Source organism: Erpetoichthys calabaricus, chromosome 1 (genome assembly GCF_900747795.2).
Source record: "Erpetoichthys calabaricus chromosome 1, fErpCal1.3, whole genome shotgun sequence".
Taxonomy (NCBI): domain Eukaryota; kingdom Metazoa; phylum Chordata; class Cladistia; order Polypteriformes; family Polypteridae; genus Erpetoichthys; species Erpetoichthys calabaricus.
In genome coordinates this window covers 262523480-262539264 of record NC_041394.2, presented here as the reverse complement: position 1 = coordinate 262539264, position 15785 = coordinate 262523480, and the positions used below count along the sequence as shown (strand labels likewise).

The following is a 15785-nucleotide window of genomic DNA, read 5'->3' as shown; positions in this document are numbered from 1 at the left end:
ATCTATCTATCTATCTATCTATCTATCTATTTGGGGAAGACTACATCGATACAGTGCTATAGCGGTTAATATTGCTGCCTCCATCTCCAAGAGATGTGTGTGTGTGTGTGTGTGTGTGTGTGTGTGTGTGTGTGTGTGTGTGTGTGTGTGATTCTCAACACAGCCACTGTATGAAGTTTAATTAGTTGTGCTGAACGTGTGACTATGGATGTGGATGTGTGTCCTGCACTAGGCTGCTAAACTTTCCAAGGTTGTCTCATTATGCCATGATAGACTTCAGCTCTTTGTGACCATGAATTAAATTAAGCAGATTTAGTTAATCGAGTGACACGTTAAAAATCCTACTTTGAATAATACAGTTGACATTAAAATTTGCCTCTGTTGTATATCACTGTAAATTCTAGATTTGTACCCATGACTATTCCAATTTGATACATTTTCTAATATTTAGGCTATTCACATTAATATATGTATACAGTGTTGCATTAAGCTAACTGTTCCTAATTAGTCAATTCTACACTTAATTCATGGTGACATTTAATTTTGTCCACCAGAGAAGATGTAAAAGAGATTGAGATTGTTACCTTACACAGACTATACACATATATCTCAATTTATGAGCCTAATGTATCCATTACAAACCAGTTGCAGGTTAACTCAACATTAACCTAAATTTTAAATTCCATAAACTTTTTTTCTGTGCCTGCTAAAGTTGTTCTTATTAAATTAGGCAACAACTGATGTCTATCTGCAATTTACATTATAATTTACAACAAACCCATCTTGCACTCAATGTCTTCCTTCCCGATTTTCAGCCTATCGGGCATCTCTCTTATCCCTGATCCTCACCCACCCCTTGACATACAAAGGAGGAATGAAGCCAAGCATAGAAATTCTTTAGTATATCAAATCAAAGCAACTGTAATGAGATGTGCTGCATCTACCAAGGTATTAAGTTCTTGCATCAAAGTGCTAATCTCATTTTAGCAGTTTCTGTTGGTTTTGTTTCTTTTACCATTCGACTGACAAATACACTATGTGGTCTGAGTGTGGTAAGGTTGGGCTATTTTATTACAGGTTTATAGAGTCATTATGGTCGTGTTACAGAATGCAGTAAAATTAACTCTTCCATAAGTACCATACCTTGAAACCTTTTTATCCTCCTTACCTGACAATTTCAGAATATGCTTAGATAAATGACTCCTCATAAGTAGCATCTCTCTTCTTCTGAGTACTTCAGTTAAGATACAATGTCATTGAGATGCAGCTGTAAGAGGTGCATGTTGTTGAATCTACCATTTTCTAAAGTTCTATAGAAGGTTTTTGGCTTGTATTATCCTCCTTCAGCCTAGGCCTGAAGTCCATGAGCAAGTCTAAGTGTTGCGCTAGATCTCGAGAAATGTCAGAAATGAAAGGTGGTGTTGGTGAAGTTTGTATGGCACTCTTGTGATGTCTATACTTGGAGCACAAATGCAGTTCTCATACACTTTGCAAGACAGAACAAAAAGAAAACAAGCCATCTATCATAGTTCCTTCCTAGATGTTGTCATGCTTTGGGTGTTTTTTTCCGTATTATTATTGTATTTTCTGTGTGTTCCAAAACTATAAGAAATCCTGACAAAGAGTATGAATATTGTTAAACCTGACTGTGTCTGGTACCAGCTGACTATGGACAAATACTTCTATCTGATCTCTATATTTGTTTAATCATTAGAAAGTTTAATGATTGGTTACAGTATATGATGTTAAAGTGGCATATGTAATGCATACCATAGCTATGAAAAACTACACCACTACTGCGCTGGTTAGAACTGGCATGTTAATATCATCCTACTCTCCTTACTAACAAGTTTTTGTCTGCAAGAAGATCTCTGTTTCTCCAGTCCATTAAAGGCTGAGTCTTGTTTCTATTACAGTGTGTGTGGAGCAACTTTAGGAGAACTTTGTCGATTATTTAAATGAAGCCACTTCAAATAGTACAATAGTGAATTGTAAGAAACTCTATAATTATGGAATAGTTTCCTTCAGAGGTAAAATTCTCCCCACTCAGGTATATGATTGGATATTAGTCTTCATCAGATTGGTATGGTAATTTAGCACCTAATTCATACTGAGATGTGCCTGCCTGTTGAATGACATTCTTGGAGTAGGATGTGAGGAGAGAACATTCATCAGCTACAATAATGCTATGCTAATGGGGTTGCTCCTGAGAATCATGAGATTTGTAATGTGGCAATATCATAATATCAGTAACAGGCTGGTTTTAAGAAACTATGTACTAATTTCTGTGTGCCAGCACAGGAAAACACAAAAACCTTTCTGACTTTTGCAATTTGGTTGTTTTATCTATTAAGTGTTTAGGCTGATGGATTTTAGACTTTTGTCATTTACATTTTTTATGACTGGTGGTCAGGTTTCACTTAGATTACTCAGTATGTCTAGAAAGCAGAAGAAATTGAAAATGGCAGCATCTTCAAGTTATGATGCTGGATATTTTGTATGGTGCCTCAGGGCTTGGTCTGTTGGGGTAAATCAACAATCAATAAAACTACGTGATCAATTAAAGAGACATTAAGTAGTGCTTAAAATGAGCCTTGAATTAAAATGTATATGCGAGTGCGTGAAAGTTAATAACCTAAATATTAGTGAAGATATGATAGCTACAGTACTGTTCTGATATATTTCATTGAATGCATTTCTGCTAGGTTCCTTTTGTGGGAATCATTTTCTCTTGCTAAGTTAGTTTATCGGAGGCAGCACATAAACTATAAAAACCCACTTGACCAGGTGTGCATCCTGCTCTGCTCCTCTACTTCTGAAGAAGGTAAGCTAAGTCAAGATACAGACAGAGAAATTAGAACTGAAGAGGGTCAATGTTTATAGTATCAATGAACCTTCAAAATGTACAGTGCCTATATGAACTATAATCCTCTGGAGGAGCAGAGGCATACCTAGGTGATCCAAGACTCTCCCTTCAGACACGTAGAATTTTCTGCAGTTCACAAAACATCGACAAATTATCCTCAATATGTTTAGTTTTTCGTGTGAAGCCTCCTCGACTGTTCACAGAGGAGGTCAAGTATTATTATGGTGGAGGTCCACCCTTGATCTGTATGTGTCCACTATGATTACATGAAACTGTTTGTCATTTTAGTGTTTGTCAAGTGTCTTGGTTTTTGCTGCAAACTTCTGGCCTGCCAAGGATAACTGAATACATCTATACAGGACTATTAAAGATTTGGGCTTATGTAATTAATATGAAAGTATAAAAAAATGATTTTCTGAATCTTGTAGAGGTGGTGGGGGACCAGCTTTTTGGTTTGACTTGTAGTCTGATGATTGTCTCTCCCAGCAGTCATTACCGATTGTCAGTTTGAACTTTTTTAGTCTTCACCTCTAGGATGGTAATTAGACGAGGTGTATGTGTTGGAGCACTGAACGTGCAAGCACAGACCCTGATCACCAAAAGGTGCATTGATTCACATTTCTCAAGCTACAGTCTGTACAGTCACTGTGTGGGTTCTTATATTCTCTATAATATTTATTCTTATGGATTAATCTTATTTGCATTTTGTTTGATTTCATTTAGATTTTCCTAATTTTTTTCTGACTCTGTGAAAACTTTTTCATGTTAAATTGCATATAACGTGTTTGTTTTTTTAAACAGTGTGGAAAGCATACCCCCGGACACAGACGGACACACACCAGAATGTCCAAAACACTTCTTTTTATTTCCTTTACGCACCACAATGCCTTCCTCCAACACTCTTTTCCTCCTTTCTTTCTTTTCTCTTTCTCTTTCCGACCTCCTCTCCCTTCCTCACAAGCTTCGTCTCCTTCCTCCCAACTCTGGCTCAGCTTCTGGAGGGAGGCGGTCCCTTATATATTGACCCGGATGAGCTCCAGGTGCTCCCCTTGACGACACTTCCTGGTGTGGCGGAAGTGTCAAGAGAGCCCCGGAAGCACTCCGGGTGCCCCTGGGAATTCTTCCGGCAGCACTTCCTGGTGTGTATTTTTAGAGAAAATTGTGTTTTCTGTCTTACGAGGAAGCTGATACCCACATAGCCAGGTCACCTTAATAAACATCATTGTCCCTTTATTGAAAAAGTGGATTCAAACATGGATAAACAAGGAATAACAATAATGTATTTAAATATATTAGCAAACAGTACCATTTATTAACTTTTTCCTGTCCAACTCCTGATTGTTCTTGCCTGTGTGTTGTAGATAGGCATGACTTATTTCATTTGAACACGTGAGAACTTTTGCCATATTTTGACAAGGCACTAGATTTATACACATTTCAGCACACAGTATTTATGTTGTTCAAACTCATTTAATGTCACAAAAAACATGTCATGGCTGTTGATGCTGTTAAAGCTATGACTTAAATCTCCATCGATATTCCTGTGGTAACGCAAATTACCCATAATTTGCTGGGTTTTCTCAAGGTTAACTAAAATGTCCATCCATCCTCTATCAGATTAATAAATGAATCATTTGTGAGGGAGTTGGTACAATTAAAAAAATGATACATGAAATGTAGGACATTTTTAACGCTCAAGTCAACAGCTATAGAACCACAACAGATGAATACACATCTTTTTTTGTATATGTTCTTTTATGCATCTGGGCTAGTATCGCTCTATTAAGTACATTTACAGTTGTAAATAGAGGATTGGCTTTTACCATGACAACAATTTTAATTTAATTTAATTTTAAATTTACAAGTTAACTAAGGCATTTAAAGGTAATGATTCACAATCATTTACAGCCAAATTATTGTAAAAATAAAATTCATTTCAAGCTATTTCACACAAGTACAAAAAAAATATAGATTTATTTATAGAGCTTTGCTTTTCTTCTTTTCGTCACTTGAAGTCGCCATTATTGACAGCACAACAGTTTCTGAAAAACCTTTCGAAATTCTGTGTTGAAGGCTGTATAGATGATGGGGTTCACTGCACTGTTCACATAGCCCAGCCATGTCACCACACTGATCAGGGGTGGCGTGATGTCACAGGAAACACAAAGAACCTTTGTCACATGGACCACGAAAAATGGTGTCCAGCATGCCAGGAATACACCTGCCAAAAAAAGAACATAATCTTATTATTTTATTCTTATAAAAGCTTAAATAGGCTGTTCCTTTTAAAACTGTTAAAATGAGTATGAGAAGCTTAAGAAAAGCTGCACAATATCTAATTACAAAATTAAAAACACAATACTGAATGCCATTGAATATCACCGATTTATGCCGTTAACTTTGATAAAATTCTTTTTACTGTTTCCAGTTTGATTTCAGTCAAAAAAAAATGATCACAATAAATTGCATTGAATATGGATAGTCAAATTAATTTGTATAGCATTTTAAAGATGACCACACCTTTTTATTTGATTTGCTGAAATTACTGTAGTTTCTACATATGTAAACAAACACGGTTTTCTCTTGAATAGGATTTACTTTTTCTTCTACAAATGATTACCAAATGTATGATGTTTGATTCCAGAGAATGATAATTATATCTCAGTTCTGTATGCAGAAAGAGCCAGCCCAAAGCTTCAAATCGGAGTACAGCAATTGTCTGATGATTGACTGATGGTGATGAGCCAAAAGAAAAATGCTGATTTTCAATAAACTTGGCGTATCTGCTCACAGGAGCAGTGTGGCGCCAAAGCAGAATGACAGAAGAACACTGCTTATTTACCCCCTTTGTCAAATACTATATACTAGAAAGACTAATAATATCAAATCAGTCATATCAAATAGCCTTTTATTGTCAATTCATTATATGTACAGAACATACAGAAGAATCGAAATACTGTTTCTCATCTTCGTAGTACAATAAAATATATAAAAATATAATATAAATGTATTTTAGCCATTAGCAATTAATGTAAACAATGTGCATTTTATAAGGGTTAACTCCGAGCATCAAACCCATGAGCTTGCTGCAGCAGACGAAAGTGACCTGCGTCCATGTCGCCATTATCAGAGAATCACCAGCCAAGATCCAGGGTATACAAGAGAGGAGGAAAGGGCCATGTTGGTTAGTGCTGCTACACATCGCATATGCTTGTGAGAAGTATCCTTAAAAACTGAATTGTTTTTATTGGTGAAGTTTAGAGTATGTCTGCATCACTTGAGATTTGTATCGCTTTATACTGAATACTTAATGAAACTGTAGATGATTGGGATTGGGGCTGATATCTCTCTGGCCCAAGGAGGATGAAAGGTGCACATACAGTGATTCTGGGTGTCCAATTGGACTGCCAGGGAGTCTGACAGGTGTGTTTGTGAAAGACAATACAGGGGTGTTGAGGCACCTTTGAGTAGTGAAGGCCACGCAGAATGTGTTATCTCTGATAAGTGGGCTGACAGCAAGAAGAGGCCAGTGCTGTTACGTGTTCATAACCAATCAAATTGAAACGTGCAAATGTTCTTTCCATGATAATAAAAAAAGTGCAATGACTGACTGTACCAGAAACCAAGTTTTAAATACAATGGTAATGCTGTGGTCTCAAGACACTAAAAAACTATTATTTAAAAACTGATGTGCTCTGCTAAAATAAAGTAGATGAGTGTTGTGTTAAAATGTCTCTTTCTAAAAGTCACTGTGAATCAGCACACTGTTTATAGGGAAGCACAAGTTATGTCCTTCTGATTAGTATTATTTGCTAATGTGACCACCTCGTGGGACTTTGTTCCATCTCCTCTTCTTCTCTCTCTGTCCACCAATGACTGCACCTCCAGTGACCCATCTGTTAAACTCCCGAATTTTGCGGATGGCAGCTAGCCAGTTGGTGCTCCCTCAAAAATTTTACATTGAAAGACAGAAGAAACAATGTCAGATTTTAGGAGACACTCCTCACCTTCTACTCCCATAGCTGTTAATGATGTCACTGTCAATAGGATAGACTCATTTAAATTTCTTGTCACAACTATCACAGTCTAAACTGAGATGAAAACATAACTGCTGTTATCAAAACATTCTGCATACTGTACCCTACCCCCCGGTGATGTCATCTAATGGCACTAGATTTAGATCCCCTATATTAACTATGTCCTCTTACTTTCCTCCCCATGTTCTGGGATTGTCCCCCAGCTGTGGCTCACTGGTGGTATGTAACTGAATCCCTCTCTGTGATTGTGTCTTTCCTCATTCATTTGTTCCCTCTAGTTCTTCTACTCCTAGAACTCTCTTCTCTTTCCACAGTTTCCCTTTCTCTCTCCCAGTGGAGGATTTTAATGACTGCAGCTATTGCAGCTTAGTTGCTTTTAGCTTCTCGCTGGAAATATCCTGCCCTTGGTTTCTGTGCAATCTGGAAATCTTCATTTTACAATCTTAACCTTTTTGAACTTTCTACATCCCAGATCAATGACTCTTCCAGCTCTTCTATCCACAACTGGCTTCATGCTGTCCAGTTAGTAAAGAGCTGGTTTTGGGGTTGTTCCATGAGGAAGTTTCTCCGGTTCACCTCTCCTATTTTTTTTTTCCTTACTTTGCTGTGCACTCCCACATGGTGTGTGTGTGTGTGTGTTTGCACCAGTTTTCCCATTTATTTTTTTTTCTGTTATTGCATTTCTGCTTATTTAGCTGTCTCATTGGGTGGGGTGGGGGTTGTGTTTGCTCTCACGTAGCCCAAAAGTAAGTTTTTATTGTTGGTTTCCTTTTACTGTACTCCTTTTTCATCCATCCATTATCCAACCCACTATATCCCAACACATGGGTCTGCTGGAGCCAATCCCAGCAAGCACAGGGCGCAAGGCCACCGCAGGGCACACACCAAACACACTAGGGACAATTTAGGATCACCAATGCACCTAACCTGCATGTCTTTGGACTGTGGGAGGAAACCGGAGCACCCGGAGGAAACCCACACAGACACAGGGAGAACATGCAAACTACACACAGGGAGGACCCGGGAAGTGAACCCGGGTCTCCTAACTGCGAGGCAGCAGCACTACCCACTGCACCAACTCCTTTGTCATTTAATCAATAAAAATTTCATTACCAAAAAAAAAAGTTCAGCAACAGATGTTTTTTTTCTGTCTACTTAATATATTACTTTGCAGGAGTACAATTCATATTTACTATATTGTTTTATATATCTGTGTTTACTGTACATAATGTTGTGATGGTGTCATGTATTGTACATATAATCTTTAATTCTATGTATCTTGTTGCATGTATGGATGTGACACCAAGAGAAATTCCTAGCAACTATGGTGCCTGGCAATAAAGTTCACGTTCAGATAATATATGTTTGCTTATATCATGAACATCTGTACTGTAATGTATTTTCTGTCCTTGTTAACCTTATTGTGTGTTTTAATTATATTTCCCATATGCCTCAACACATTTAAGTACATTCCAGAGTAGAAACTCAACGAGAGACACCCTTGTAAATTCTACACAATGTACAAACAAACCCATCCCTTACACAAAAAATAATAACAAAGGCAAAGCATAAACATTACTACTTATGAATTAGTTACAGAAAATATTGTCTAAACAAATATGACCTCTGATTTACCAGATGGTCAGAACTTCTGTTAGATACAATTTCTGGTAGTTCTACTTTCTGTTATTTGTTATTACTTATTTAAATAAACAGGTTTATGAGTGATTTTGTTCCTTTTTTTTGTTTTAAATCTTGTTATACACTCTGAGCCAATGCTCAGAGAACGGTATAAGAATACATTCAATTACTATAATAGACTGATAGAACTTTATTTGTCTCCAGGTGCAATTTGGCTTTTTACAGAAGATCTTTAAATAGATAGATAGATAGATAGATAGATAGATAGATAGATAGATAGATAGATAGATAGATAGATAGATAGATAGATAGATAGATAGATAGATAGATAGATAGATAGATAGATAGATAGATAGATCTGAAGCACTATGACTTAAGAAGAAAAGTCAGTCTTTGAAGACACTCTCACAGAAGGCATTGTAGAGGTTAACGTCTACCTCACAGCTTCAGAGTCCTCAGTTGACAATTTGCTTATATTTCAGGCTTCTAGATTCTTCTCAGCTTTGCATAAAACATACTTTGGACATTCAGAAGTCTAAAAAGGTACAAAATAGGACAGATAGATAGATAGATAGATTCACATACTGTACGTGTACATGGGAGACAGCTGAAGGGCTCTGTTGATGGTAATTCCCCACCAAACCAGGGGATGGCGCTGTGGTCTAATGCCTTCTCTGTTCCTTTCCAAGCAGAATGGAAGATTGACAGACACTCCTCAGCTGACGTCACTTCTGATGTCCGTCCTCCTAGACCTGTCCCCTTTTGGTAAGTGACTATATAACCCGGGAACTGGGCATCTTGTCCTCAGTTCTGTTTTGAACTCGTGTCTGAAAAGAAGTCTGTACGAACTATTGCGCCTTGTATTGTTGTGCATTCTTTCCAGTTATATGGGGTTACCAAGGTGGTGCCACAAACCATTTTGTTTGTTGTGTCTTCTTTTCATAATAGGTGATTAGAAAAACAGACACGCACACTTTGGTCTGAACACACTAGAGAATGACTTAAAAGGAAGAATATTTAAAAAGGAAGAAACCTTAGCAGTCCCAGTTACAGTGCAGCTTTATACAGGCATTGTGCTGTTAGTGTTTCCTGACACTCGTCTGCTGAATGATTGTTTGGCTAAAAGTACTCAGTATTAGAGTGAATGGAGGAATAATTCAGACAAAATTAATTTACAAGCAACAAAAACATTTTGTGACACATTTACTTATTTATCTTCACATTTCATGACATATTTATTTATTTGTGTTCACATTTTACAGTACTTTTATTTTTGTGCATTTATTTATTGATTTAAATTTGTCCGAAATGTTCCTCTATAAGAGTGATGATGATGCTTTGCTCATAAAGGCATTCTGTTTTGTTTTAATTATCTCCTTCACTATTACCTCTGGGGGTCCAGAGTGTGTCCATAACTGAGGAAATGTATTTTGACAGTAGACATTGTTGTTCTAAATCAAAAACAATGTTTTGTGATTTGCTTTTCTTTTTCTTTTTCTTTAATACTTAAGTTTAGCTTGTATACCCTGACACAACAGCATCAATGAAAATGAAAATGTGGGCAGATAGCAAACATTCATAAAATGAAGTTCTCAATGTAAAAAGCTCACAAAAGGAGGGGATATTAGGAAAAGAAAAAAAAATCTTTTTTTTTCTGTTGTCCGAATTAACAGCATCAGGCAAGACAGGGACCTGCCGTGGATGGGATGGCAGCCCATCGCAGGACCCATTCACAGTCCACACAATGACAGCTCTGAGTGCTGAACTTGGCTCCTTCGTTTTCTGAGGCAGCAGAATGAAACTACAGCATACATGAGACAGCCAGAATGCTTTTGTCAACAAACTGTTTTAAGCCTCTGCTATCCAAATCCATATAAAAGAATAAAAATAAAATCTCTGTTGGCATTCCAGGACCACCTGGAAAGTACAGAAGCTAGCAGATAAGGCAAAAATTAGAATAAAAGATTGGAAGCGGCCGTGTGAAGATGGCAATTACAGTAAAAAAACTGCAGTCACTGCAGCCTTCAGGGAAGGAGCCTGCATAATCTCATTGTACGTGATGGCATTGCAAGCTCCATTAATGAAGGTTAAGCAAATAAAATTCAGCTGGTTTGAGTAAGGGGGACGCAAAAAAAAAGTTTTGGGATCTTTTCACTCTTGTGCAGGCAGAATTGAGATTATGGGCCAAATGCAGGATGACAACTTACCTCTATATGTCTTGTTGCTTTATATACATGCAAATAGCACAAAATTCTGGCAGGTTTACGTATCAAAAATCCAATCGTAATGCCATTATATTAATGTTCATATCCTCCACTGATTTTATAATATATTTGCTTTTTGTTTATGTTAGAGAATTTGCTCATTAGAAAACTGCGCAGCCAGCAGTGGGAGTCAGAGATATCTTTTTTCTAACCAGAATATGGGTTTACAGGGCACTTTAGAAATTGGGTTTCTGTTAATAACTGGATTCTTAAAGCGCGTGGAAAATACACTCATTGACATCTGCTGCTTATCACCCCATTTTCTTTTAGATTAAAAGAAAAAATAACTGTGACATCAACTGTTTGGTAACCCTTTTACCAATTTTCAGAGTTCCTGCCTCTTATCTACTAAATTATAAACCTGAGAAGTTGCCGGATTGTCATTGTGGATGAACAAACAGATTCCATTAACTTCCTGCAGTGGATATCTCAGTAACGTATGAGGTCTTTGTGCATGATTTAAGTAGATGGGTATTTTTATCTTGTGATAGTGAAATGCAATGCCAGCAGGGAAAATAATGTAATAGCAGGTCCTATATTTAATTTACAGGTATGTCATATAAAATGGACCTCCCCACTGTCAGCCTAAAGACTCATACTAGAGCAAAGACCTTTTAAACTTGGCTATATGTGAAAATAAATAAACCAAATCCAATATTACTTAGCTGTTAATTCTCAAGTTTTACCTTCTTCATGAAACATACCTACAACGATCGGAAGAACTTTCATTGCTTTGCGCTCCCTCCCACTCACTCTGCGGCTCTTGCTCTGACACCCTCTGCTGGAGACAGGACTGTGCTTGATCCCGTTCTCTTTGGGGCTGCTGTCTTTTAGCTTTTCTTGTGCTTCTGCATCTGAAGTGCTGTCCAGCTGAGTAGTTATCAAGTCATTCTCAGGCACTGTAATCTTGTTGGCAACAGTAGGGCTGAGACGAGGCATCAAGTACTTAACTTTTTGTCTCTTCTCTCGGCGTAGACTCCTCAGACTGAAGGAAAAACGTCGCTCGCCCTTCAACAAGTTTGCCTTACGGCTTGTACTCCATTTTCTTAGTCCCCGAAACATCCAGTAATAAAGCAGCAGCATGACTGGACAAGGCACAAAGAAGGAGCAAACTGAGGAATAGACCACAAATTTATCATCCTCCAGCTTGCAGACTTTTGGATCCCGGTTAGGTACTTGGTTCAAGCCAAAGATTACGGGACTTGCCACCCCAAAAGACAAGACCCATGTTGCGGTGATTAAAACCAGCTGTCGCATACTAAACTGATTTCTGTTGTATTTCAGAGGCACAATCACTGCAATGTATCTGCAAAAGAAAGTACAGGGCTTTAGGAGACCTGATCATAATGAATCACATCTTCAGTACTTCAGCAGTTTCTAACTCAATATATAAAATGGGGAAGTGTAATAAAGCTAAATAGCTTAATGAAGCTCAATTTAATGTTGACACTTTTTTTTAACTTTCTACCTTTAAAATCTTTACATTATTTCAAATTTATTAAATAACTATCACATTATCATAGGCATACTGGAAAAATTGTAATCCGCTTCGTCACATCAATCTAATACACAATTATGCTAAAGGTTCTTTTGCTACTAATCATGCAAACTCTTGGCTATATTAGGCTGTTGGTGGCATAGCAGATAGTTTGCGGCCTCACAAAAATTTAGACTTGACCCTCCAATCTCCCAAAGTTCTGCATCGTAATGTAGTTGATGATTTCTTATGTTGGACCTTGTAATTTGATTTAAATACTGTACATTGATTATTTTGTTAATATTTACCTTTGAACAAGGAGTTTATTTCAGTCTTACATACAATTGTGCTTCAATCTTTTGATTTGGCCATTTTGAGTTAAAATTGTTTTTGGGTTTCTGAGCATATTTGTATATTTTATATTTATGTTTCCGATACAATCTGTTAGACTAAGTATTTATTTGTACTTGTAAACTGTATTACTGAAGTGGTCTTGTTTCCTGCCTTGCGCCCTGTGTTGGCTGGGATTGGCTCCAGCAGACCCTGTAGTTAGGATATAGCGGGTTGGATGATGGATGGATGGATAAACTGTATTACAAAATTTGAAATTATATGTGTTAATATGTACAGATTTTGTGATTGGACTTTACTCTAGATGTTTGATTTGTATACTTTGACAATAAAGAATTCTCAAAAGTAGAACTAAATCCATCCATTTTCCAACCCGCTGAATCCGAACACAGGGTCACGGGGGTCTGCTGGAGCCAATCCCGGCCAACACAAGGCACAAGGCAGGAACCAATCCCGGACAGGGTGCCAACCCACCGCAGGACACACACAAACACACGCACACACTAGGGACAATTTAGAATCGCCAATCCACCTAACCTGCATGTCTTTGGACTGTGGGAGGAAACCGGAGCGACCAGAGAAAACCCACGCAGACACGGGGAGAGCATGCAAACTCCACGCAGGGAGGACCCAGGAAGCAAACTCGGTCTCCTAACTGCGAGGCAGCAGCGCTACCACTGCACCACCATGTAGAACTAAATCCTATACCTAATTCTCCTTGCTAGCACGATTCCTTTCTTTTTTTCTTTTTTTTTAATTACAGATCTATGTCTCTCCTGTTAAAAAAAGAGTGAAATTAATTTCTTTCACAGTTAGTGCGTTATATATCAAAAGAAACAAAGAAAGTGTTAATATATTATATTAAGTAGTCCAATGGTGTTGTACCGTGTTAGCCATTATGGATGTAATGAGAAAGTCAAGCAAAATGACAGCTTTTATTGGCTAACTAAACAGATTTCAATATGCAAGCTTTCATCTTGCCTGAAGAAGGGGCCTTAGCTGCTTCGAAAGCCTGCATATTGTAATCTGTTTAGCCAGCCAATAAAAGCTGTCATTTTGCTTGACTTCTCACTATATTATATTAAAATAGACTCATGTAAAAACAAGAACCAAACTAATAAAATAATTTTTGAATTTTATTAAACAATTAGGGGGCTCTGCCGCCTGCTCACTTCACTCACCAACCCCCGTGTTTGGTTAATCGGATATACAATTTTAGAAGCTTTTTTTTCCTTTGGAATTGTTTCAATTTCATTATTTGCACTTTTACTTTAAACCTTCAGTAAAAACAATATTTGGAATTACCTTTTCTTCAAGATCGCATTGAATTTTGATTCAGTTTTTGGAGATATATTGTGACAACGCAACGTATAACTGCCCATGAGTGAATATCATTTCTTTTTCTCTAACAAATAATCCATCTTTTTCTAATGTTTGTCCCTGTGAGTTGTTAATTGTCAAAAGCAAATGCTATTCTCATGGGAAACTGTAAACATTTTAATACAAATGGCATATCAAGATCTCCATTGGTGTCTAATGTTAATTGCGGAATATATACTACATTACTTTTCTTGTCACCTGTTAAAATTTGCATCGCTTCTCCATGATCATCAATATACACCTGACCGAATTGTGTTTTCTTCGAAATTAAACTTGTCGTTGCTTTAACTGTTGCGGGACAACAGATTCTCATAGCGTATGGTCCATTATTGTGTAAATCTACGTTTTGAGCATTGAATGATGCATATATTTTGCCTGTAGTGTTTGTGGATTCTTCGGTGGGCTGGCGCCCTGCCCTGGGTTTGTTCCTGACTTGCGTCCTGTGCTGACTGGGATTGGGTCCAGCAGACCTTCGTGACCCTGTTTTCAGATATAGTGGGTTGGGAAATGACTGACCGACTGTTTGTGGATTTCACTTTCTCCAAACATCAAATCTTTTAATTTTCTTGGATACGCCTCCTCATTGTGTAGAAACACTACTTTTCCCCGATGGCAACACGAATTAGATGATCTACAAGTCTCTGACTTAAACTTCAAAGCCTTACAATATTTCCATACTTCTGACATATCACCTATGTCCATATATTCGATCTCTATTCACCTTTCCTTTATTTCACCAAGTAATAATTTCTCTTTTTTTAGTGCTAATGCGATCGGTACCTTTTTTTTGATACTTTCAAATTTTTCTGCTTTTATATTCTGTAACTTGCTCTGTATGTATATCGCGCCTACGTTTTTTGTGTCTTTTGAATTCCACTGTTTTCATTATCTCTAACCTGCTCTGCTTGTGTTTCGCCCCCTTGTTTTTGAACCTCTTTATAATGTTTTACTTTGTTTTCTACTCTTTGTCTTATATTTCTGACTTCACTTTGTCCTGCTATTTTTTCAATTACACCTGGTCGGTGACTGTAGCGACCTCCGTGTCCGGCTCGAAAAGAGAAGAAGTAAAAAGAAGCAGACAGACGTAGTAAAGTCTCACAAAAGTTTTACTTGAACAATCAAGATAAAGAACGCCGACTTCGTAACCCCAAACACAACCTTCTAGCACCCTCTCCAACCCCTCCTCCCGTCCTGGATCCCCGTCCCTTACCGCATCAATCAATACCCCGCTGTCAGTCTTCCGTGCTGTACTCCACCCTCCCTCAATCGGACCTAACAGTCACTCAAAACAAAAAAAAGGCTTCAACCTCTCTAGGGTGCTACAATACTTTTGAATTTTACTGCTTTCATATTCTTTAACTTTCTCCACATGTGTATTGCGCCATCATTTTTTTTTGAGCCTTTCGAATTCCACTGCTTTCATAATCTCTTATCTGTATTTTTTTTCTCTCTAACACTTTTGGGTCTCTTTTCTCCGCGCTGCTCTTTCTTCTTCGCTTAGTCATTGACATTTCATCTAGAACATATTGTCCTTATACGCTTTATGTGAGCTGAGAGCCCTGGATCTGTGTCTGCTACATGCCTTTACGTGACTGAGTGTTTTGCTGCCCATGGTCTTATTTGAAAGTGGTTGTAAGTAGGGTGTGTCTTGCAAGAATCTCATGTTCCACATCCCCGGGAGACGGTCCTGGGACAATCTCTGGGCACCAAGTCTCATGTTTACGGTCCCCGCGAGATGCTCTGTGGCCAATCTCTTTCGTCTCGTGGGT

The 15785-nt window shown here is 37.8% G+C and overlaps 1 protein-coding gene across 1 annotated transcript in view; it reads right to left on the bottom strand.

Moving 5' to 3' along the window:
* Positions 1 to 4366: 4366 nt before the first annotated feature.
* drd4-rs (dopamine receptor D4 related sequence) overlaps positions 4367 to 15785 on the bottom strand; it is a 136131-nt gene continuing 124712 nt past the window's right edge. Inside the window, exons 4-5 of the mRNA XM_028811675.2 lie at positions 11513 to 12114; positions 4367 to 5087 (exon numbers count right to left, since the gene is read on the bottom strand). Coding sequence (XP_028667508.1) covers positions 4888 to 5087; positions 11513 to 12114 — 802 coding nt within the window. The 3' untranslated portion in view covers positions 4367 to 4887. The remainder of the gene's footprint in view (positions 5088 to 11512; positions 12115 to 15785) is intronic.